Source organism: Cyclopterus lumpus, chromosome 4 (assembly GCF_009769545.1).
Source record: "Cyclopterus lumpus isolate fCycLum1 chromosome 4, fCycLum1.pri, whole genome shotgun sequence".
In the NCBI taxonomy this organism is placed as follows: Eukaryota; Metazoa; Chordata; class Actinopteri; order Perciformes; family Cyclopteridae; genus Cyclopterus; species Cyclopterus lumpus.
Window position 1 is genome coordinate 9,304,616 of NC_046969.1, and position 23,458 is coordinate 9,328,073.

Below are 23,458 nucleotides of genomic sequence, written 5' to 3' on the forward strand. Positions count from 1 at the left end.
GCTGCACTACCAAGCGTGTTGTCCGGGCTGTTTTTTTTCCTTTTCTTCGGTTGATATTGTTATTTTGCAGAGACAACAGACGTTTCTTTACTAGTTTGGGTAATTCACAACAGCCGTTAGTGTTTTCTATTCGTCTTGTGAAGCATCAGACTGTATAAACCTTATAGATTTGAACTCACACATGCGTACGATAAACGCTCCACACCTGTCTCATGCACGCTTATTAATTATACATGTACAACCAGTAACATTGACATGAGAAGAAAGTGGCTGTGCCACATTCCTATATGATCTGACAGTAAGTAACACTTTTTTTTCTTCTTCAATAGACACAAATCTTTATTTTCCAATATGACACTAAATGCAAGCCAGAAGGCCGATATTTTTTTTTCTTTAAGAAACTTCAGTCAACCATTTTCTCAGAAGACTGCCATGAGAAAGTGGCTTTTTTTTTTTTTCTTACTCTATTCTTTTCTAGAGCTTCGAAGCAACATCAATTAAACAGTCAGACATAGAAAAATATCAGCATGCATAACAGCCCATGTGTAAAAAAAACCACAAAAAAAAAACAGTCGACCGAGGGCATGATGAGAAATGCATATAAGCTGCTGCAAAGCCCAGATTTCTGCAGAGTCCGGAAGAAAAATAAATAAGACATGTCATAAAGAGAAACCGAACATTATAAATTATAATGAATTAAGACAAAGTTGATGTAAAGACGTTCAAAGATTGGAGAGAAGGTGTGAACTGTCCGGCAGGCGCTCTCTCTGTGTGTGTGTGTGTGTGTGTGTGTGTGTGTGTGTGTGTGTGTGTGTGTGTGTGTGTGTGTGTGTGTGTGTGTGTGTGTGTGTGTGTGTGTGTGTGTGTGTGTGTGTGTGTGTGTGTGTGTGTTTGTGTTTGTGTGTGTGTGCAGTCAGTGATGCGTTTCCAGCTCCACGATGGTCCACTCCCCCTGTGGAGAGGCAGCGTCCTCTGGGGAGAAGCTGGTCACCGTGATGCTGGTGGAGGAGTCCTCCATGGGCGAGATGAGCTCCGCCCAGCGTTTGAAGGTCTCCTTCTCCGGGGACAGGAAGCCCTGCGAGTCTAGGCAGTCGCGCGACAGCGACAGAGTCTGCTTGATCAGGTACTGGGCCAGGTTGAGCTCCTCGGGCACGGGGTTTATGATGCCCAGATTGGACTCGTGGTCCGAGAGAAGCCGCCTGAGCAGGCTCCAGTCCCGCTCGGCGAACTCATTGCTCTCGTCGCCGGCCCCGCTTTGCTCCTCGTCCTCGGCCTTCACACTAACGTCCCTGTCCCTGTCCGGGCAGCGCTCAAACGCTTCTCCCACATCCGTCTCGTAAATGGGAGAGAGGGCTTTGGACGGCCGGCGGTCATGTTTGCAGGTTTGATCCAATCTGTCACAACCATTGTCCCCTAAAAACAATTGACAATACTGCAGAATGACAAACTGCACCACTCCGCCACAGTTCTTTTACACACTAGTCGCTGCCTCCTACAATAAAAGCACTGAGAACCGAAGGTTTACCCTTAATGCAACTGTGTCCTTTCAAAGACAATCCACAGGGAAGTTAGGCGAACGGCACAGAGCGGAAGCAGTGGCACATTTTGTATCCATTAGTTTGATAGTCACCGACTTCAAATATGGATGTCAACGGTGTACAGTTGCCTTAAAGGTAATGCAGGGTGGACCGCCAATCTGAATGCATCTCTTTATCCACCTGTTCAAACAAAGTAAGCCATGCACCAGTGAACTTGTCAGTCAGTAACAGTGGTATGTGTGTTGTTTTTATATTTACATGCAGGTCTTCAGAACGGGCAGACCTAATGAACAGACCTAAATACTGTCACAAAAGAAAACCTAATATGCAAGCAACGGGGCTTTGGAAAAGATGGCACACCGCCGGGTTTCCTTTGGTAACTGGTCACCGTTTGATACTGGAAACCAAACCGTGTACATGTTTGCAGCGGGATGGACCCGAGGCAACGGTGCGGCAGGATTTCTTTTTCTGAATGTGGTAGTGAAAAGAGAGACATGGCCGGACCATGACGGCTGCTCTAGAGACACTTGACAGAGGAGGCTACTGGCACTACACAGACCTACTGAACCGAAGCTTAGAGACAACAAAAGTAAAAGTCTATGTATCTACACACATACACGTCTACTGGGTATGACAAAAGGTAATGGATAATGGAGAAGAACAAATAAAATAGAAACATACACAAAAATGATGGATGGTAGAGGGGAATGTCAAAATAATTTAACAATGAGCATGCATGTATGCAATGCAGTGCAAAATAAAACGTACAAACAAACAAAAATAAACCTCAGGAACAGGTACATTCTCCAATAGAAATACAAAAGAAATTAAAGGAATTAACAGCAAGGGGATGTAAGGGGAAAGTTCCCCCGTATAAACACACTTTGCTGAGAGGCAGTTTAGCGTCATCTATTTTGTACCGCCGTTTTTTGGGATTTTACCTTAACGTCACTCAAAAGAAATATCAAGGAAATCTTACGTGGTTGTAATTTTACCTGGACACAAATGTAAAAAATAAATAAAAATGGGTGCTACATATCACAGTTTAACATCAACACATCTTTTGAAATTCATTTCCAGAAGTGCAATTACTGTGAACCAAAAGATCATCACTGAGAGCCAGAAGTTTGTGTTTCTTAAAAATGGCAACGGTTCAATAGACGAAAAGCCAAAACACATTAATCTTTTACAAAGAAGCAAACGAAAAAGCAACACTCATAGGACCGTCTCCTGGGGGATGGGGTTTATGGGACGCGGAGCCGAAAGTTTAAGAAACGCAAGCTTTAAATCGTCATCGCTGTCAGCGGTCGATTTTAAAAGTAATTATACCGACAAACAACAATTAATTTGGCAATGATATATTGATGTTAAAGGTATATTTAAAGCACCTTCGACTATGTCAAATTATCTTCGGCTTGAAAAAAATGGGCCAAAGACTGTTCCAAGAAATGACAAAAAATAATAAAAATATCTTATTTTTTATGTACATAAAAGTGCATTGGTATGACTGTCACAGGCCTTGTCGCAAGGCAGATTATTTTTGACAAATACAATTCTATGATCAATTTGAATGAAATTGTACACTGCTCCCCCCCTCCCCTTTTGTTGTTGTATAAACTGAGTTCCCAAGGCCTAAATGCCTCAAATGCCTAAAGGTAGATCAGTTGTTTTAAAATGTACAGTTTAGGTTATTTGTTATGATGAAACCAATCTCCATCTTTAAAAGGATATGGATGTTGCAAATTCAAATTCACAACGGCTACACGATCAATGGGTTGAAATGAGAGGAAGCTTTAGCTATGAGAACATGATCACTTCATTTGAATTTGAACTAGTAGTTTTAGTGAGTTACTGCACTATATCCTTTTGTTCTGAAAGAGGGATGGGTAAACGCTGGATGTAGGTGTGATCTAGGGATCGGAGCAGAGGAGGATGGGTCTTGCGGGGTTAAACTAAACCTTCACTGATGGAGTTTAGGGATAAGAGATGGCTTTGGATTTGGGGGTCTAGGAAGGGTCCGTAGATCATACATTACCTGCTGGAGATTGTGCAGCATTTACAGGAGAGTCCCCTGTCAGCTGAGGCTCATTTAAGTCTAGATGTAAATCAGCTTTCTTGCTTTCTGAGGGATTGGTGTGATTTTTGCGCAGCCCTCCGTTGTATTGTTCAGTGTGCCGCAGATCCAGGTGGCACGGGCGCTCCTGGGGAGGGAGGTCCCTCGCGTCAGCGTCCAGGAGAGGGCCACTGGACTTCACTCCATTGCCCTCCTCCTGCGCGGGCTCCCGGATCTCGGTGAGGAACACGGGGGATTTTTCGTTTCCGCGTTGTTCGCGCTTACCGTCGGCACTTTCTGGGCGCCGCGGCAGGCGGTTCTGTTGGTTGCTGACGGGAGGGGCGGAGTTGGACTGGGGCGCCGTGCCGTCGGACTCAAACACGTCACAGGGGGTCACGCCGTCTTCGGGCTGCTGGGGTGGAGTTTGGACGCCGCCCTCCTCCGAGCCCAGCTCCTCGCACTCGTCGACGGAGAGCAACACTGAGCGCCGGAAGTTGGACGTCGACTGGTAGTCGGGCTGGTCGTTCTCCTGGTTCATGGTGTCGTCGTCGAAAGCCAGGTTGACGATCCCCTGGAACAGCGGCGAGGGCTCGGTTGGCGGCGGGCCCGGAATCACCTCGACTTCAGACCTTTCGTCTTCCGTTGCCTCCTCATCTTCGTCCTCCTCTTCCTCCTCAGAGGAAAAGAGCTGCGGGTCGGGCACGCTTTTCACAGTCACGGTGGCCTCGACCTCCGAGTGCTCCTCCTCGACGGGAACCTCGTCTCGATGCAACCAGGAGCGAAGGTGCTGCCTCACTGCTTCCTCCTCGCTGGTGGTTTCCGCCTCCCGCCCGCGCAGCCGCACCTCCACCCTCAAGCCGGCCCCGCCCTCGTACATCTTGAGCTCCTCTGGGGTGCTCGTGTCGCTGCTGCTGCGGCCCAGGAAGTCATGACAGCGCATGGTGCCACATTTGGACACGCCCCTGTCGTTGGAGCAGTCGTCGTCCTGCGAGCCGCCTGCGTCGTAGTCCTCCGAGCGGGGCTTGATGTCGTCGGAGGATGTGGTGTGTGTGCTGCCGGTCTCGGACTCCGGGCTGACCTGATGGTGGGTGCCGCTCCAGGAGGAGTCCTCTACGGGAGTGTCGGTGCCTCCCATGCTGCAGGGGGTGTCTCTGGAAGAATTTGGGGAGCCGACTTCGTGAATCCCGCTGATGTGAGCTGGGACGACACCGCTTGGAGACTGTCTCGCTTTATTTCCTTCAGCCTTTTTGCAAGTTACCGCGTTAGCACATTTGCCATGGGGGGGTTTGTGAGCTGCTGGTGAACTCGTAGTGTTTCGTGACTGTATTTCAGACTTCCGGAGGCTCTGCTTGGGGCTTGCGTCCGGTTTAAGGCTGAGTGAATCCCCTCCACTCTGGCTTGTTGGATGTGCACTGCGCGATGCAGGCTGGTCGGAGAGCGCTATCTCCGTACTTCCTTCATGTGTCGCGACGTCCCCAGCGTTTTCAGATGGCGCCGGCTCAGTTTGACAGTCTGAATTATTACCGTTCATTGCCTCTTTCCCTTTGGTTCCTGATTTCTTGGAGGCCGACGAAGCTGAGGTTCTGGAGGTTCCTCCGGATTTTGGAGAAGCTTTCTCCGCAGATAAATCGATGGCGCTTTTCGTCTTTGGTCCAGACTTGGCAGCTACAACTGAAGATTGCTTGGATGGGGCTTGAGAGGTTTTTGGTGGTTTAGCACTGGATTTAGCTGAGGCGCCAGTCGCCGAAGCGGGTTTCGTGATCTTCTTTTTATGAGCTTCACTGGCTGCTTTGTCCGGTGTTGAGGATTTCAACCCGTCTTTGCCGTCTTCTTTCCTGGGGGAGGACGGCTTTTTCACGGAGGATCCATGCTTCGAGACTAACCCAAAGACAGAGCAGGACATTAAGACATTGCAACAGTACACTGACGGACGTTTGAATCAAGCAGGCTGTGACCATCTCACCATGGTGGTCTGGTGGGCCTCTCCCCTTGGCGTCTGCCTTTGCTGCCGTCCCTCCAGCGGACGCTTTCTCCGCTGCACCAGTCTTGACTTTGGCACTTTCACTCGCACTTGACTTATTGGTAGGACTGTGATGGAAACATAAGCAAACAACAGAGTGACCACATACATCTTTACCAGAAAATCCCAAATAATCAACGCCTCTGTCTCACATCATCATTAAACAGTATGCGTGAGTGTATGTTGCAGGGAAAATAAACCACAAATTAACATTGAACACCAGAGGGGGGCAGCAAAGCCTTTTCTCACATTTTTTTTCAAGGACAAGCCCTTTAGACATGAGCTGACTATCAATGCAAAGAATTTCAAGTTGTTACTTGTGTCCTTGGGAAGGATGTTCTACCCTGATTAACAAAAAATAACTGGAGGAACATCTTTACAGTTTGAGATTCGCTGTGTGCACCAGGTTGATGGATTTTCATAATCTGACAATCTTAGTGAGTTTACCCAGCTACAGTTTGATAGAATCTGCCTGAGATTGTCCCGATAGTAAGAATATTGTCAGCTTTGACAAAATACACAATTTACAAATCATTTATATTGCGTCACACGTTGAGGATAGAGGGGAGTTCAATGTTACCTGCTCTCCCAGAGTACCGTCATTCTGATGCGGTATCGAGCTCACTTTGGCTGTTACCTGTGCCATCTGTTTCTTTACATAAGGCGGCAATCCAAAGATGTTTTGTTAGCCTAGCGGCTATTTGTTGGCGCTGATGCTTTCCAGGGAGACTGTTAAATATTGATGCTCCCAAGACAGACGGAGCTTGGATGATGCAGAATGTAAAAGGGATATTTTTAACATCTTTGAAGGACAGATAAGAGACTCGTCAGAAAACACTACACGGATGTTTTTAACCTCCTGGTAAAAAACAACCAGGTGATACCATCATCTTATTCGTCCTACATTTACACGACCGAAGGTAGGTTTGTTTTGCTTCCTCGGCCACGAATGCTTTAAGCTAAAGGAGTTGGGTGTATTGGCATTGGGCTCATAGTTCAACGTGGCCTGGTCACGTTAGTAACTGCAGTGAGGATGCATGGCGCTCAGACTTGTTCAGACTAAACTCAAATTCAGCCTTTAAGGCTGCAGCGTGACCTGAACACAAACAGTAAAAATCAGTCAGCTCAAGATGTTTTTGTAAAATGTTTGGCACAATATTAGAAATAATTAAGCGATCCTTCAAGATTTTGATTCTTATGATATATCTTACTTATATCTGATATATATTCTGATATAGCTTCTGTATTTTACAAGTCAAGTTCCGGGCCCTTGTTTACCCTTTTGTGTTCTTATTGGACATATTTTGTCATTTTAATGGAGCCTCTTCCACGGCCATTGGTACTTATATACATATCAGATATAAGGAATATCTCAAGTGAGTCAATTATTAGTATTTTTTCACAGTTGTATAAATCCCTTTCATTAATGTTGGCTTGTGAACAGGAACCACAGAAGTTTGCTGGATTGTTGACTGGCTCCCTAAACCCTGCAAGAGAATCTCCCAAATCCTCAATTTAATTAAATCCATTTCTAAAGGCCTTGGTTGGTAGAATGGCATTTAAGGTGGATCCACCCAACTGGAACATCCAAGGGGAACAAGTGGAGCCTTTTATCGTTACACCTAGCATTTCACTGAATACACAAGACGTGATGAGAAAGCACACTGATAAGCACCATGAAACTAGGAGTAAGGCTCACCTGCTGATCTTTGCTGGATCGGATTTCTGAGGAGGTTTTGTCAGGGGCGACTTGTTCACCGCCTTAGCCTGGTGTTTGGGCTTCGCACCTAAAACACAGAAAATTAACCACATGCACAACCGTTAATAGAAGTTTGTCCAGGCACATATTTTTTGAGGTCAACCGACCCTAGTCCGATACATTTGCTCTTCAGGGGTAGCGGGGATACGTAGTGAGGTAGGGCGATGTGCTGTTAGTGAGCAAACCCACAACACAGGCAAGTCACTTTCAGGGTGCAAGTACTGGGGCACATACTGCGATTGTACCGGGAAGGACAGGAAGCTAAAGGCCTACTAATATCAGGCTGGTCTCTCCCCCTCTCCTTAAAACCATCCTCCCCAAAGAAGCTTGACATGATCAGTCACACAGACTTTGACCTCTGCTGTGAGTTTCTGCGCTGCGCGTTGTTTCCTCATAAAACAACATTCAAACATGACACTGCCCTTGTCTTTCACAAAGCCCTCTAGGCCACAACACAACATTCATCATACTAATGAGTCTGCAGCTCCCTTCCATATTTCAGATACAGTATTATGCCTGGGGCCGACGTGTCGACCCTTTAGCTCGTCTACTCCGATGTCCTACATGGTAATTGGTGTCTGTCGCAAAAGATGAAATATAAAGAAGTCAATAAGAGCGTAAACCTGGGATGGAGTGGGTGTCATTGCGAGGGCTGCTGGCACCGTTCTCTGGCGAGGCGCTGCCTGATGTGGAGGAGGTGCTGGGCTGAGCTTTGCTGGTCCCAACCGTGCCGTCAGCCTTTCCCGCTGAGCTCCTTTGAGCCTTCATTGCCCCAGTCTGGCTTGTAGACGTGTAGCTCGGGGGAGATGTTTTAGGCCTCGCACCGGGGTTTGACTTCTTTTCTTGCTCTCTGGCGCCATGAGAGCTTCTGGAGCCATTGGCGCTGGCTACGTCCCGTCTGGCCCCTGCGGCTCCTGTGCCGTTGACAACCGGCGCACCGGCTGTCGCCGCCTTTGCTTTTGCTACTACACTCCGGTCTCCTGGCTTCTTCGCGTTCTTCGCCTTGGATGTGTGACCCTCTACCGGTTTGGTAGCTGTCCCCAGTCCATCAGACTTCATGACCGACGCAGCACTACGGGATACAGAGGTTGCGTTTTCGGACACCCTCTGTGTCCTGTGCACAGGAGGACTCTCAGGTGCGGTTGAAGGGCATTTTACAGCCCTGGACTGCAGGGGGGAACAAAAATTACCAAATTAGTCACGTAACCGTGACACAGGATAAATCAGTAAAGAACCAGAGCACGGTCAGATGAAACTGAAAAACATTGGTGCAGATTACCACGAGGCAAAGGAGCAAACTACAAGAAGAGTGCTGACTAACATCACCTGAGATCTCCATAGTCTGTGCTAAACATCCTGTTGTGTTTTTTTTAATCGACTTGTAACAATTGGTTTCTTAATTTAAAAGTTTTCTTTTGCAAAAACGAATTAGAAGAAACAGTCCCTCTTTCTTTCTACTTTGTGTCGTTCTGTGAACTTTTGCAAACGACCTAAACAAACTGGGAACTCATAATTGCCGATTAGTGTCGGCGGAACGATGACATCAGGGAATTGAGTCTTGCAAGTTCCAGGAGTCAGCAGATAAAGCCTAAAGACGGGCAAAGTTCTTGTTTTGACTGCATCGAGCAACTTTGCCAGAGATCTGGAGGCGCTCCGCTGCTCATGCCTAACATGTTGGCAATCCCTCTCTGGATCACCTCAGCCGGGCTTTTTTTAGCTATACATCTGTTTAGAGAGGCCCTGCTGCTAATTCTACACTGTGTCTCTTTGCTGTTAGGGCGGGGCATTTATAACATATGGCATCTGATGGCCACACACTGCCATCACTGTCAGGGATTACCCTCACTTACATGGATTTATCTGAGCTAAAAATAACCTCAAAAGTTTGCATCATCAAGCTAAGTTAGTCAGAGTGACAACTTCATTGTTTCCGAATCCTAATTAAACCATAAATACAACATGAATGTCAATGCATGGTTGAAAGATAACATTACCTGTGCGCTAGTAAATACAGGCTTTTTGCCAAGTCTTCGATTGTCTCCTTTATCAATGGCATCTGTAAAAACAGGATGAAAGGAAAGACCGAAGATCACCCATTAGTATGTCGCCTGCAAAACAGACCAAAACCAAGAACCAAAAAAAAGAGGAAAAGGACTGCACCAATTGTATTTCCAAGACGCTGCTTTTTATGGGAGCTAGAGTCTCGATTCTATTCATTCACAAATTCCCATTTCCACCCCCTTTGTTTACCCTTTAGGAAACAAACAATAAATCAATGGATCGATCAGTCAGACAAGGGCTCTTCCAAACAAAGCACGGACATTTCTATACCGAATATAGCACAATTTGAGAACCTACTGATTTTATTTTATAAATCAAAAGCAAATGAGGTGAAATTGACTCCGTTTGCATGCGAGACCTGGAATGCGATTTCACTGGCAAGAAATGTAGCAGTAATAGCAACAAGCTGATACCAGCGGCCAAATGAATTATTCATGCGGTGGATTTCAACACATTACAGCAAAGAAAACAGCACAAATGTAGAAGCTTCTAGTCATGTTCAGAAACCACAAAGACTCCCACCCATGAACACTAGCATGGCGTGTCTGCTGCATTTAACGCGGTAGCAGACACTCATCTGCCCACGACAGTTAAGGAAAACATTTAAATAAACAGCACTGGGCAAACTGTAAATGGGTTAGTAGTAGCCAGGCAGCTACGGAGAGAGATGTCATTAAGTATTAAATCCTACAACAGCGTACGCTCCAAGGGCTTCGGTTCATCTCTAATGATGCAGAGCCACTGCTTCAGCACCAGGTTGGGTTAGGGGAGGGGGAATAAATATATAAAATACATACATCCACACACACACACACCGCAGCATTAATATCCTGCTGTGTGTGCCTAGAAGAAGAGAGCTCACAGCCAGATTTCCTCGCTCACCTGCCAGTATCCTCTCTCTGTGTTTGGAGGACAGGGTCTCCCATCCCTGCGTGTGGCGGACGGCGTAAAAGGTCTGAAGCAGGAAGGTCCACAGCCGACTGCGCAGCGTACAAATCTGTTGCCTGAACGGCTGGCGGTAACACAGAAGAGAGGGAGTGAGAGAGCGAGAGAGAGAGAGAGAAGAATGGAAAGGGGTGCGCTAAGGCACAAGCGAATCAGCAGCTGCTTGGAGAACCTTTCACCATGGCAACAAATACCCCTCCCTCCTTTTCTCTGCCCCCCCTCCCTGTTGCAGAATCCACTTGAGCGAAGTCAGCTGCCATTCTCCCGTTTCCACGCCCGATTATAAAAACAAGGCTGGAAGGCAGGGGGAGGAGCCATCTTCACTGACCACACACAGACACACACACACACACACACACACATAGAGAGATTAGTGAAGGCCGCTGGCACTCGTCACAGTGTCCCTCAGTCTAATCCATCCGGCCATACTGTACGGTATTTACAGGGGTTATGTGCTTTAACTTGTGCAGCCAGGTCACTTTCCCCTGGAGGTCAGCTCACAGGATTAACCTGCTCGCACTATACATTTTGTTAGTCTTTTAATCTCAACTGTTTAAGGGATACGATTTTACAATTATTTTCGCCAATATTAAGACAGCTTACAGTTTGAGACTTCAAATGTATCATCTCAATTTCTCACTCAACTGTCATATGCCAACATTTCCATACTTACAATAATTGCGATAGTTGGCTTACATCTATATTTAAAAGACATCCAAGGTGAAGCACGAAGTTGGCAGTTTGGAGAAATGATGCCATCTGGCATTCAAACAAACGTTAATGAAAAGGTCAACATTTCACGTTCTCAATAACCATAACTGCCACAGGTCAAATTCAGATAAAATGCGTGATGGCGTTTTCAAGGCTCGCTGGCTGCATCATTTGTGTCATGTGTCGCCAAACGGTCACGCGTGGAGTTTATCCTGTGCACACGCGTATGTGCGGCTGAAATTGTATTCGTATCCATTGATAACCGACACTCACTAAATACGTGTTTGAAGACTCGTAGTGGAAAATTAATAACATTCTCAAGAAAGCATTAAAAGATCAACACGACCTTTGTGCTCCTCCTTATTTGACATTTGTACTAAGTGAAATTCCACATTGGCATGGTTTCCTTTCTTACCTCATGAAACATTAATTCAACAACAAAGACCCCAACGATAGAAAATGTATACGGATAATAATGCTATTTGTAATGGAGAGCTAATTAATGTATGGCTGAAAGCCCAGGAACCACCATCATAGAAACCCTTTCATACCAGAGCAGAGCAGCGTCGGACCCATTTCACATCCGAGTTAGGAGCAGCGGAGCAAAGTCACGTTGGTCAAGTCATGCTGACGCACTCAGACCATAAACACAGATTTACCACCAAGGTCCTTGCTTTGGTCTGAAATGCCAAGTAAATGTGGGGATTGCTCCTCCAAAGCCCAGAATGAAGTAAAGCATATGATGATAATGAAGATGAGGGGGGGGGGGGGGGGGGACATTATAGTTGTTAGGAAAGATTTTCAAGTAACTCTAGTCGAAAGAGAGAGAGCAGAAAGGTAAAGCTGTGTTCACGCCTGTGCGTTACTTTGTCCAAAACATCGCACCTTGAAGAAGATCAAGAGCAGCAGTTGAGTTTTCGTGCAGTTTTGGTCAGAATTCAGGTTACAGTGACTTCGTTCTCAATGGTCTTAATGAACAGGACTAAATGGGACCAGAGCTACACAGATTAGATGCGAGCACAGCCTTTTGGTCTCGGCCTGATATCTGATTATGAAAAGACAACCGGGGTCAGCACAGAGAACGTGCTTTGTCACCTCCTCTGGTTTTTGACACCCTTCCTCCTCCATGTCATCGCCACACAGTAGGTGCACCGCGGCGAAAAGCTCACAGCAGTTGTCAACAGTCACACCTTCCCGGATGGCCGAACACAGCTTCTTCAACAACGTGGGCTCGCGGGTAAACTCTTCCCTCTGTAATGGAAGGTAACAAAGACACTCATCAAAAGAACAGACGTAAAAACCTCAGCCAAGGTGCCCCCCCCCCCCCGTCCCCAGGTCAACCCGGTGAAAGGGAGTGCATCAGCGCCGCCTTACCCTGCACAGGTCCTGGAAGGCCTGAGTGCCGATGACTCCGGGGAGATGCTGGACAATGACATGCAGGCTCTCCTCCTGTAGCTCTGTGGCGAGACTCCTCACCTGCTGGGCCCACTTGACTTCTGGGAGGCTGCCGAGCAACTGCTCGGTGCCAGAGAGCATGGTCACCGCGCTCTGCACCGTCTAAACAGGAGAACATCCGTCAGATAAAAGAAACTCACGCAATCGGTGAAAAAACACAGAACAGTGAAACAAACACAGCCCTCAGTAAAGATCCCTCTTTTCTCTCTGGCCCGGGACCTATTGATCGGTGGAGGGGAGTCCCAGAATGTGTGCAATGGTTCTTGGCCAACTCTGAATCTTGATATAGTACTGGCAGAGTGCAACCCCAAATCTTTGATGGTGATGAAAGACAGACGCGGGATTCAATTACCAATTATACGGCTGGAATCACTCCCCGCCTGTCTGCATCCACATCATATTCCTAAATTAGTCCGTCTTTAATAACTGAGAATTTAATAAAGGTCATGTTTGATTGGGTTATGTTTGGATTTCCTTCCTGTGGAAAGAACTCTGGAGAATGGGTTGATGATATTTGTGCAATTACATGAGTGCGGCCCTGCTGATGACTCTGGGAGGGAGGAACTCACCATGGTTTCAGTTATGGCCGTTAGACAGGCTACGTGGAGCTCCGGGGACAAGAGGGAAAAGTTCCTCTCGCACCAGGTCTTCACATAGTGATCAGCCACCCACCTGCAAACACACATTGTGTAGAGTAACTGTAGATCACTTGCTTTTGGAGTCTCCGTAACCGGAGCGTTTGGTTTCTGGGCAATTTGCCGATCTCCACATTAATCAGTCACACAAACTCGTGAAGGCCTTTTTTCCCGAGTATCTGCAGTGAGAAAAAAAACGAGGCGTCTCGGGCTGCGGCCCACAGAGTGAGTGAGGATGAGAAGGTCGGTAACGCACTGCTGCACAGAGCAGCGCAACTCGATTCACCGTCAGACTTGCATGACTCATCAAGACTCAGCAGAGACCCCCCCCCTCGCCTCCCCCAACCCCAAATCAGGAGCATAGTTCGCCTGCAGAAGAATCCGCTGCAGGAGAGCTCAAAATGAAATGTTCTCAGGTTGTGCGCACAGAAATGAATCGAAAAAGACGACATGACAGCATATAGGTTTCCAGTTATATCTCATCCTAGGGCAAGGCAATATACTATAAATAATATACATTGTTTACTGAACAGCAATCTTTAGAGATGCCGTAACTCCGATTCACTCAGATTCCCAAATATTGATAAGTTTTTACTCAACAGAGTGGTGCATTGAATTACATAAAAGCAAATCACATTACACAACTAACCCCAAGTGACTTATAACACAGAAGTATGAACCGGCACGCTGGTTACCTAGCAACAAGATGCGGATGTAACTTGCAGTGGCGAGAATGGTGACAGGTTAATGTGTTGCCCTTTTTTATTTTTTAAAACTTGCACAAGCAGCTTTTCAGGTCAAATTTGACCAAAAAAGAAAATCGCATTTGAGGAGCGCAAATTAATACATAGGGACCTTTCCAAATGATTGTGTTCATCATTTTCCATCTGAAACACTCACCTCTTACACAGCATGTGGAGGTTTTGAAGGCCTAAGGTGTGCGTGAGCGACAGACACTCGAGAACCGTTTTCTGAACCCCGTCAATTGGCTGCCGAGAAGTGAAAACAGCGTTACTATTGATAATGAGCGTGCAGGCACTTATGAAATCAACAAGTGTGAAGCCAAAGGAATACAAAAAAAAAAAGGGGAGGGGGGGGGGGGGGAGATTTGTTCTCTGTGTTTTCAGATGCGACAGTCCACAAACTGCTTTGTCACTGACTACAGAGGGATCACTGCACTGAAGTGATATATACGGCAACAAGGTCGTAGAGGAGAGAAACGTTAGCAGTATAAAAAGTCTAACCGCCATTTAGAAACATTTGATGAGGTGCGATAATGACACTTTGCATTCAGAGCATGCGTGACGTGGATCACATCAAGCCCTCTTTATTGGCAGGTGGCTAATCAGCCTTTCAAGTAGGGACCCATTGAGCCAGATGTTTCTCTGCCGATACTGATTGTCTCACCTAAACTCCAGTGCTCTCTCTTACTAGATTTAAAATCTGTGCAGCTCACTCCGTGGAACTCACTGGAATAATTTACACGTGACTTGAGGCCCGGGATTATTGTGGTGCAGCAAAACTGTGGCCCGACGGGATTAACTGACTGAATTATCCATCCATCCATCCATCCATCCATCCATCCATCAATCATCACCCGCTTATCCGGGGTCGGGTCGCGGTGGCAGCAGGTTCAGCAGGCCGACCCAGGCCTCCCTCTCACCCGCAACACTTTCCAGCTCATTCTGGGGGATCCCGAGGCGTTCCAAGGCCAGCCGGGAGATATAATCCCTCCAGCGTGTCCTCGGTCTTCCCCGGGGCCTCCTACCAGTTGGACGTGCCCGGAAAACCTCTAATGGGAGGCGTTCAGGAGGCATCCTGACTAGATGCCCGAACCACCTCAGCTGACTCCTTTCGACACGAAGGAGCAGCGACTCGACTCCAAGCTCCCCCCTGATGTCCGAGCTCCTTACCCTATCTCTAAGGCTGAGCCCGGCCACCCTACGGAGGAAGCTCATTTCGGCCGCTTGTATCCAAGATCTCGTTCTTTCGGTCACGACCCAGAGTTCGTGACCATAGGTGAGGGTTGGAACGTAGACCGACCAGTAAATGGAGAGCTTTACCTTCCGGCTCAGCTCCCTCAGCGCCTGTTTTACTGCTGCAGCCGCACCGATCCGCCTGTCGATCTCCCGCTCCACCTTTCCCTCACTCGTGAACAAGACCCCGAGATACTTGAACTTCTTCGCTTGGGGTAGGCAGTTTGCCCCCACCTGGAGGGAGCAATCCGCCGGTTTGACTGAATTTATTATTTTTTTTTAAATGACTTTGACAAACTAAGTAAAACTGGACTGGTTAAATCACGGAGGATACCCGATCCACTTACTGAGGTCGGTATTGGCCCAATCTCTCGGTGGAATTAACCTGTTGTCACGAGCACAAGCAACAAGTTTCACAGGGCACAGGCATTAAATCTTTTAATTTGGTCACACGCCATGGTGGCATATCAACGATAATTTTATTCATGTTTGTGTTTGGGTGGGTACACTTATTTGATGTGAAATAAGTTCAAATTGTGCATTCAAAGACTTTGAATAAAATGTTTAAAAAAGCGCAATATGAAGGTAAAATAATACTTTATTTTGATTTTTTTAAAGATAGAGGAATTGTGTGGATATTGAAAATAACTATATTCAACATATTTGAAGAATCAAAAATGCTGCACACGTGAACCTACCTGACACATGCATATAGAGAAGCAATAATAAGCCGATGAAATCCCTCTTTTCACCTGTCATATTCGCTAGTTTTCCTCATGTATAGCTGACCTTGGGGAAGAAGCGGCAGTAGTCTCGGGTCAGAACCATCTCCACCACATCTTTCAGTCCCTCTAAACCCAACATGTCTGCCGCCAACACCACCTGACTATGGGGACAGGAGACACCAAATGCAGATCAGGTTGTATTCTACAGCCCTGTGTTAGAATAATATGGGACACTCTGCTCACATACAGTACCTGGCACTGGCTCCAGGAGGCAGATCCACAATGGCTCCATACATGAACTGGAGCAGGATCTCCATCTCATCTGGCCCTAAACTGGAACAGTCAACAAAACAATATGTTTACAAGTAATATTTTCTTCACGTGAACATACAGAATTGTCCCCAGGGACCAGTCTAATATTATCTTGGTGAATCCAGGCACACAATGTTTTATTCCGTCTATACTGGGAACACGACTGAGGATGCTGTAAACAAAATACATATATCATGCAGCACTCAAGCCATGTGACTACAGCCCAAGGTCCATTTCACAGGATCTCTCTACCCCCCCCCGCCCCCCCTAGCACATCAACGCAGTGCTCCTCACTCTGACAGCCAAGTCTTCCCCCGTTACCCTCAGATCAGTAATGCTGAAGCGGATGACACATCTCTCCCTGGAGGAAAATAAATGGGCTTCATTTGCCTTTCCCCCGCTCTGAAAAGAGACCGGTGGTGGTGAGGGGTGAGGGTGATGGTGAGGCCAGGGGCGGTCATGGGGGCTCTTCAGCAGGCAGTGGATGAGAAGACGTTTATGTGCCTTACGGAGGAAACGTTGCTACATTGCTTGGTAGAAATCCCATTTGCAATTCCACCGGCAGTGGCTGGCTGCGTGTGTGTGGAGATCAAACCTGGCATTGTGAGTGAAACCCCCCTCTAACCCCCCCGCCCCCATACTGTACGGAGCCACCTCTGCTGCGAGGCCTGAATAATTTACGCGACACATGCAGTAATTCAGCCGCATCGTTCGGGAATGAAATGTAGCACTGCTGGACCAGGAGTAGAGGTGTTGCCATCGATCCCTGTGAGCTGCTGCGAGGCCAATGCTGACGTCTTACCCTTGCAGAGTGATGCACTGTCTGGAGCTCTCCATCCAACTCCCGCTCAGCATGGCTCGGAAGTACTGGGACCGCGCACACAGGATTGCCCTAGAAACCCAATAAAGCAGGCAGTGGCATGTTAGATCCACCCACCGTTTTAATATTTCACATGTCATCTGGCGTGCCTGCGTGTACTTAAGTGGCTCTAAAGGGACATAAATATCGTGTGTGCTCTTTTTAATCCCCTGCCTCTGAAGATTGTGCTGTCAGATATGGAAATAGACTACTTAATTAGCTTCAATAAAGAATAAGGCAGGTGATATTCTAAAGACCCAAACTAACAAACCACAATTGATCCCTCTAACAAGTACTACGTGTGTCTCAAAGCCGGATGCATCTTATTTCTCTGGAGCTCCCATAAAGCGATTAAACACTCAATGAGCCGTTGAACCGTATCACGGGGTGACATGAATATGACACTGTTGTTTACCACAAACACTGTCCTGCTGCCAGAAATACTTACCAGCATGCCAAAAGTGGAATAACCTGCAGCTGATTATTATCCCCAGCATACGCACTATTTCCTCCTTGTTTGAGTAAAGCTTGCTAAAGGACAGTGCCCATCTGTTTTAGGAGATAGTTTAACTTAATTAGCAGGAACCAAAGGGCTCAAGGCCGAAAGCCACAAACGGAGCAGGAAATTCACAAGGTGCTGGGAGAGCCACTGGGAGAGCTACTCTATGTAACAGTTGCTGTTACATAGAGTAATATACAGAATAACGCCAGCTGTATCATCTTTAAACACTTTACAGTGTGATGGGAGTCAGTGAAAGTAAATGAAACTGAGGAATAATTAACGACAGGTAAATCGGCCCACGGCAATACGGACAAACCCACATAATATGATCTAAGGTTCAGACAAATAACTTGGTATCCATACAGAAGAATACCATTTAGGTATCGATATCAGTGCAATGAGAAACATATGCAAAATCACATTCAAAAGACACCTCGACATTTTAACCCCAAAACATGATCATAAATCGTATGCCAATATATGGATATTATATTCAATTCATTGCCACGCTCCATTTTCTACGATGTGGAGCCGATGTATTCCTTTATTAGTAAGATAAATGAAATCACCGTAGTGAGCGGCAACATGTGTGAGAGTTGAGCTTTATTCTACAAACCCAGATTGGGTTTTTATTTTCATTATTAGAAATTCCTATAAGAGAAACCGCTCAGTCCACTCTTTTTTAAATGTTGTATCTGTCCCAGATTATGGATGACGTTCTGTACATGCATCAAATGGTTGTGTCAACCGGCATAGATATTTGCAAAGTCACATCAGCATTCAAACTCATCATTCAAAGCACGTTCAGTGGACAATGTGACTGTTTAAGAGCGCTCCATTTCACGCCTCTTAGTCTGTTCTTGTGTCGTGTTACGTTACTGTGCTTTAGGCGTTGGGCTGGAGAAGCCATGATCCCGTTCAAAAGATCACTGCTGCAGAGCAACCAAAAAAAAAAGAAGCTCTGACGAGCTCTCGTTGGCTGGCTGCTCCCCTGAGCATGAGCTGGGAGAAACCTGTCTCCATGGTTACCAGCGGCTACTACTACCTCTGCATCACTGAATGACCACCCACCGCTGTGAGACGACAGGAGATGTGCGACCTCTGCAGCGTTTGCACGGGATGCGATGTGCTGCCTGCCACATATGATGGCATTCATAGGAAAACAAAACAAAAACAAACAGAGTGTCCTTTGGGCTACCAGACATATGAATGAAATGGCTGAGGCCACCAGAAAAGGAAAAAAAAGCTCTACCTGTGGCAGGAGAAGACCTGCTCCGCTACTTGGATGGTGATGTCACACTGCTCCCCCCTCTGGTACAGATCCAGCAAGTCCGCTCCGAGGCCCGAGGCCGGCTCAAGAGCAGCATCTGGAGTAAAAGTTGTGATGAGGAAGAGGGGGGACACAGAACGAAAAGAATGTGTGAGACACATGACATAGGTATGTATGTATGTGTGTGTGAGAAAGCTCACTGAACCACTAAAAATACTGCAAAGTCAACAATCTATGGAAGAGTATCCATATTGTGGCCGTGCTGCAATTAGCGGGAGCAGCAACTGGGATCCAAAATGAGATTAGCACTTAATTGGATTATGGCTGAGATAACATGATGTGAGGAGGGGGAGTGGCCACATAACCCACATAACGGTGTTAGTCTGTTTACCTGAGTCAGAGGAACTATGGAGGTCTGCCGGGTCTGGAACAGGCGAATCACTTTGCGGTACCGAGTGCTTCAAGTCTGGGATTATTTCAGACGAGCGCAGGCTCTGGTCCGCTGTGTACAGTCGCCTGGGGGGGGGGCAAGCATCCTCAGTGAAGCATTTTTATAAAAAAGGGACCAGCGATCTTAGTTACTCACAAACTGTTACAGTAATTTGCCTGAAATATGCCTTGGCATCCCAGCATGTCCTCCCATCTCTCTCTATCCCCTACTCTCCCCGTTGAATCAAAATATATGACACAAATATAATTTATATATACTAAGTGTCTGTTTGAAAAACATGTTTATATTCCTCAAACCAAAGAAAAAACGGTATTGGTGCCCAATTTGAATGGAATCGTTAATAGCTCCTTTATCAAATTTAAATAAACAAATGACTTTTTCCATACAAAAACATCTGTCTTACATGGACAGGAGTAAAGGGAGGTAAAAAGATTTCAGACACTGACACACTTCAGGGTGTGTGCGTTTTAACGCCGACGTGAGAACGAAATGTATTATTGAAGAGCTGCAGCATTTGTGATGCCCCTTGAAAAACAGCAGCAGACCCCTGCAGACTAAAGATGGTGCACATGGCGCCCTCTGTCAGAGGGTCTGTGAAACTGCAACACTACAAGAGCGTTAACTTAACGTCACCTACTAGAGAGCAGATGTGGAGTTATCGCTTCACGTGAAACTAGTGAGTGGTATTCAGAAAAGCTATTACAGATTTTGTTCTTCTTTTTTTCTCCAGAGGCAAACAGAGAAAGTCTAAAACCCCAAAGCGGAAAAGAAACAGCAAATATAAGCTGTAATCGACATTTCACCGCCTACCTGAGGAAATCTTTCAACCCGGACAGCTCATAGCCGGACAGATGAACGATGGAGGGATCTTTGTGCGTCTGCCCACGAAGGACATGAGGAGCTCTGGCCAACAGTACGGCTCTGTGAGCTTGGAGCGAGCCAGACGCGGCATACAGACAGACATCTGCCTCCAGCTCCTCCTGCAGCAACCTGGGGAAATACATTACAACATTGTATCAGGGTCAAATCCCTCAAAACTCTCTTTTACTAACTGATTAAAGTGTCTCTGATTAAATATTTAACGTTCATTTAAAAGTAAACGTGAAAAACAGACGATATTCGGCCAACCTCTAAAATCTAGACCTATTTTCCCCACTTCAGACGAACACGAGCACAGTCAAGCGCCCCGAGGCGGTCCATGTCTTCTTCACCATCATCGTTATCGCTAGTCTGATCTGGGTGACCCAGAAACTGGCCAGCTAAAGGCCAACAGGGCGGTATGAGATTCAAGTGCTGGTGTCACGTCCATTACCGTCAACCTCTGGTGAAAGGTGCCCAAACTGACGAAGCACCAGTGCAACAAGCGGACTCACTTCCAGTCATTTTGGTGGTTTACTTTGGCGTTTGCTCTAAGCCATGTTTTATATCCCGGATCCACTGATCCTACTATCTGAGGGAAACTCTGTACTAATGCTAATATGAAACAAAAGTGTGTTACATTTTCTGAGTTATAGGATGTAGACCTGTATTTCACCTGATTATTGCACATTTAAACCTGAACTGATAGGTGTCATTTCTCCCAGTTAGTGAATTATATGTTTTATTAAACAATAGCGTTACTGTAGGAGTATAGTTTTTCTTTGCAGTTTTCCACAGGATTCCTGATATTTGAGAGCAATTTGACAAAAAGAAAAAATATTACATTGCAGTCCAATTACTAGCTTACTTAAAGTTTTCAACTAGATATTTCAGTCTTTCTCTGCAGAAGTTTACATAATATAAATTAGTATTTAAAGCAATAAAAAGAAGTCAACGGTTATTTAATAAGTAAAACTAATTTTTCATGACAACTAAGGAAACTCCATTGTCTGAGGAAGACTTTGAGGTGCTGGTTTGTATTGTACTTCCATGAAGTTCCTGGACCCACAAGAGAGATTACACACACTAAAGCATAGACTCTTTGCCTCTAAAGAATCATACTGAACAGTGTTTAGGAGTTGATGGCATCTGGGCGCCGGGGTAGCAGACCACAGTGTCAAGACTGTGGTAACGTGAGCCACAGAGTGCAACACTACAGCAATGATCCTGATAACACTGGATGAACTAGCAGGTCGTTAAACCAGTTCAGTCATTTACAGGCTCCAGATCAGTGTTTGCATTTTTACAGCGCTGCATTGCTTCGTGTACAGTGGGAACACATTTTATTGAAGAAATTGTACTTGCTTGATTCTTGTTGTTCTAAGTTTGGACTCATGGTTTAATGCACTTATTGTAAGTCGCTTTGGATAAAAGCGTCAGCTAAATGACATGTAATGTAATGTAATGTTATGACACAGGCCTTTTCTTTTTCTTCATTGAACAAATTTGTAATCTGTGCTTTTGTTGTTCAGTGCGCACTGCCACGTGCCTCACCTGTCAAGGTCTGCAGATAAAGCAGATGATAAACATCTCCTCAGCTGCTCTTTGTGTTTGCGCTCCTTGGCCTGGAACTCCCTTGCAGCCTCTGTGGTGATCATAGTTCATTGGGTTCCCTGGCACAGAGACGAGACGCCTGTGAACTGGAAGAGCAGGGATGGATAAATCCTGGTGGCACGCTGTGGGAACATTCAGAGGACAAACACAACAGACATAAGTAGCTGGAACACAACAAGCCACATATGATGCAATTTAATTTCATATTCTGTAATCATCACGATGTCCACTTCACCTCACCTCACCTGACCTGACCCCCCCCCCCAGGTGACGCGCCGTCAGGAGTGCAACACCATCTGTCACCTCACACTGAGAGACGCTGTTTGCCAATTTGAAGAAACATCACTTCAAATGGGACGGAATGAATTAATTTATTATTATGTGTACAACACAATTATTTAACAGTAACGTCAAAGGTATTGTTAAAACGACCACAACAGCTTGACTATTAGAACACCAGCTTCCCCTCATCACCCAGGAGAAAAAAACACCGATAACATCACCCAGACTAACCAGCTACCCTCTGTTTCAATATAAGTGTAATGTATTACTAAATAAAACACACTCAGACATACTCACACGCACGCGACGTTACCTACACGCACACGTGTAACAGCTGCTATCTCTGCTCGACACGTTATGTGCCGTAAACTGAGAAACATTACTCTCATCTTCCTCTCGTGGCTAGCATGCTAGCCTAGCTCACTCGGGCTACCGTTGCTGCTAGTAGTAGTCGTTTCTTTGACCCCTAAACCCTGAATGACTGGGCATTAAAAAGACAGACCCGCAGAAATGAATTATGGCCAATGTTAGTCCTGAAGTGTGAGGTTCCGTTACGAGCTTGAGTATCTCCATTGACGGGCTGACCCACTGACCGATGTTGTTGACATTCCCGCTGCACGCTGTTCGCCACCCACTAGGACGGGATTCGGGCGGGGGGAGTGGACAAGTCGTCACACCCGGAAGCTATAGCACATGCGCAGTGCAAACGAGGGAGGCGCCGTGCCCATGTGGCTTTAAATGTTGCGTTCGTGTGCTGCAAACTGACCTCGTAATGCTAAATACTGTTTCAAAATGAACGCCTCTGGACTGCCTGGTGATAATAAGAAGGTTACGCGATATGTCTGGCCTCATAGATGGACACCTCACGTTATAGCCTAGCGTAGTCAGGGCAACAATGACACTCAGATCGGAGCCGATTAATTGGCCTATTTTTGCAGTTCAAATTGGATTCAGCTTGGTGCATTTTTTGTTGTTGTTGTGTAAAGGCTACACTGTAAATAGACTATAATAGCCACATATTTTAATGAATACAGTGTCACACAAGCTTACATTGATGTCTCATTCATTCATTTATTTTTTAATGGAACAAAAATAAGCAAACATTATTTTTTATTTTAAGCCAATGATAATAATGACAATGCTTATTAATCCTGTCTCTGCTCTAATAAACCCTCTCTCTGCTCTAATCTATATGATATTCATATTTTCTGCCCTGAAAAACATGTGTTGGTTTCAATATATCCGACTGACACGGAAGGCAACAAAAGAGCTTGCCCCTGATGTCATTGGCCTCTCATTCCTGCATCATTCCTCATAACCTTTGATGTCAGCACAAATGTAACTGTAAATGTTTGAATCAGCATTAAACAAAACACAGAAGATGTCAAATCTGGTTGGATAGTGAGAACTACTGCAGAGTGATTTGGTGCAA

General features: G+C 46.0%; 1 protein-coding gene across 4 annotated transcripts; it reads right to left on the reverse strand.

Annotated features, from left to right (window-relative positions):
- Nucleotides 1-328: 328 nt before the first annotated feature.
- On the reverse strand, nucleotides 329-22,716 carry btbd8 (BTB domain containing 8). 4 transcript variants are annotated; one of them, XM_034530283.1, is made up of 19 exons: nucleotides 22,620-22,716; nucleotides 21,685-21,866; nucleotides 20,083-20,262; nucleotides 19,213-19,337; nucleotides 18,804-18,918; nucleotides 16,993-17,082; nucleotides 16,131-16,211; nucleotides 15,943-16,039; nucleotides 14,078-14,166; nucleotides 13,112-13,214; nucleotides 12,462-12,644; nucleotides 12,183-12,338; nucleotides 10,314-10,443; nucleotides 9,365-9,426; nucleotides 7,994-8,537; nucleotides 7,311-7,398; nucleotides 5,555-5,679; nucleotides 3,574-5,469; nucleotides 329-1,413 (listed from the first exon to the last, which is right to left on the reverse strand). In XM_034530283.1, exons 2-19 carry the CDS (start codon nucleotides 21,786-21,788, stop codon nucleotides 914-916), a joined length of 4,668 nt encoding a protein of 1,555 aa, XP_034386174.1. In that variant the 5' UTR covers nucleotides 21,789-21,866; nucleotides 22,620-22,716; the 3' UTR covers nucleotides 329-913. The 4 variants fall into 4 exon arrangements, with proteins under 4 accessions (XP_034386174.1, XP_034386175.1, XP_034386173.1 ...); XM_034530284.1 differs by having other exon boundaries at nucleotides 21,685-21,830; nucleotides 22,529-22,671; XM_034530282.1 differs by having other exon boundaries at nucleotides 22,529-22,671.
- Between the last annotated feature and the right edge of the window lie 742 nt (nucleotides 22,717-23,458).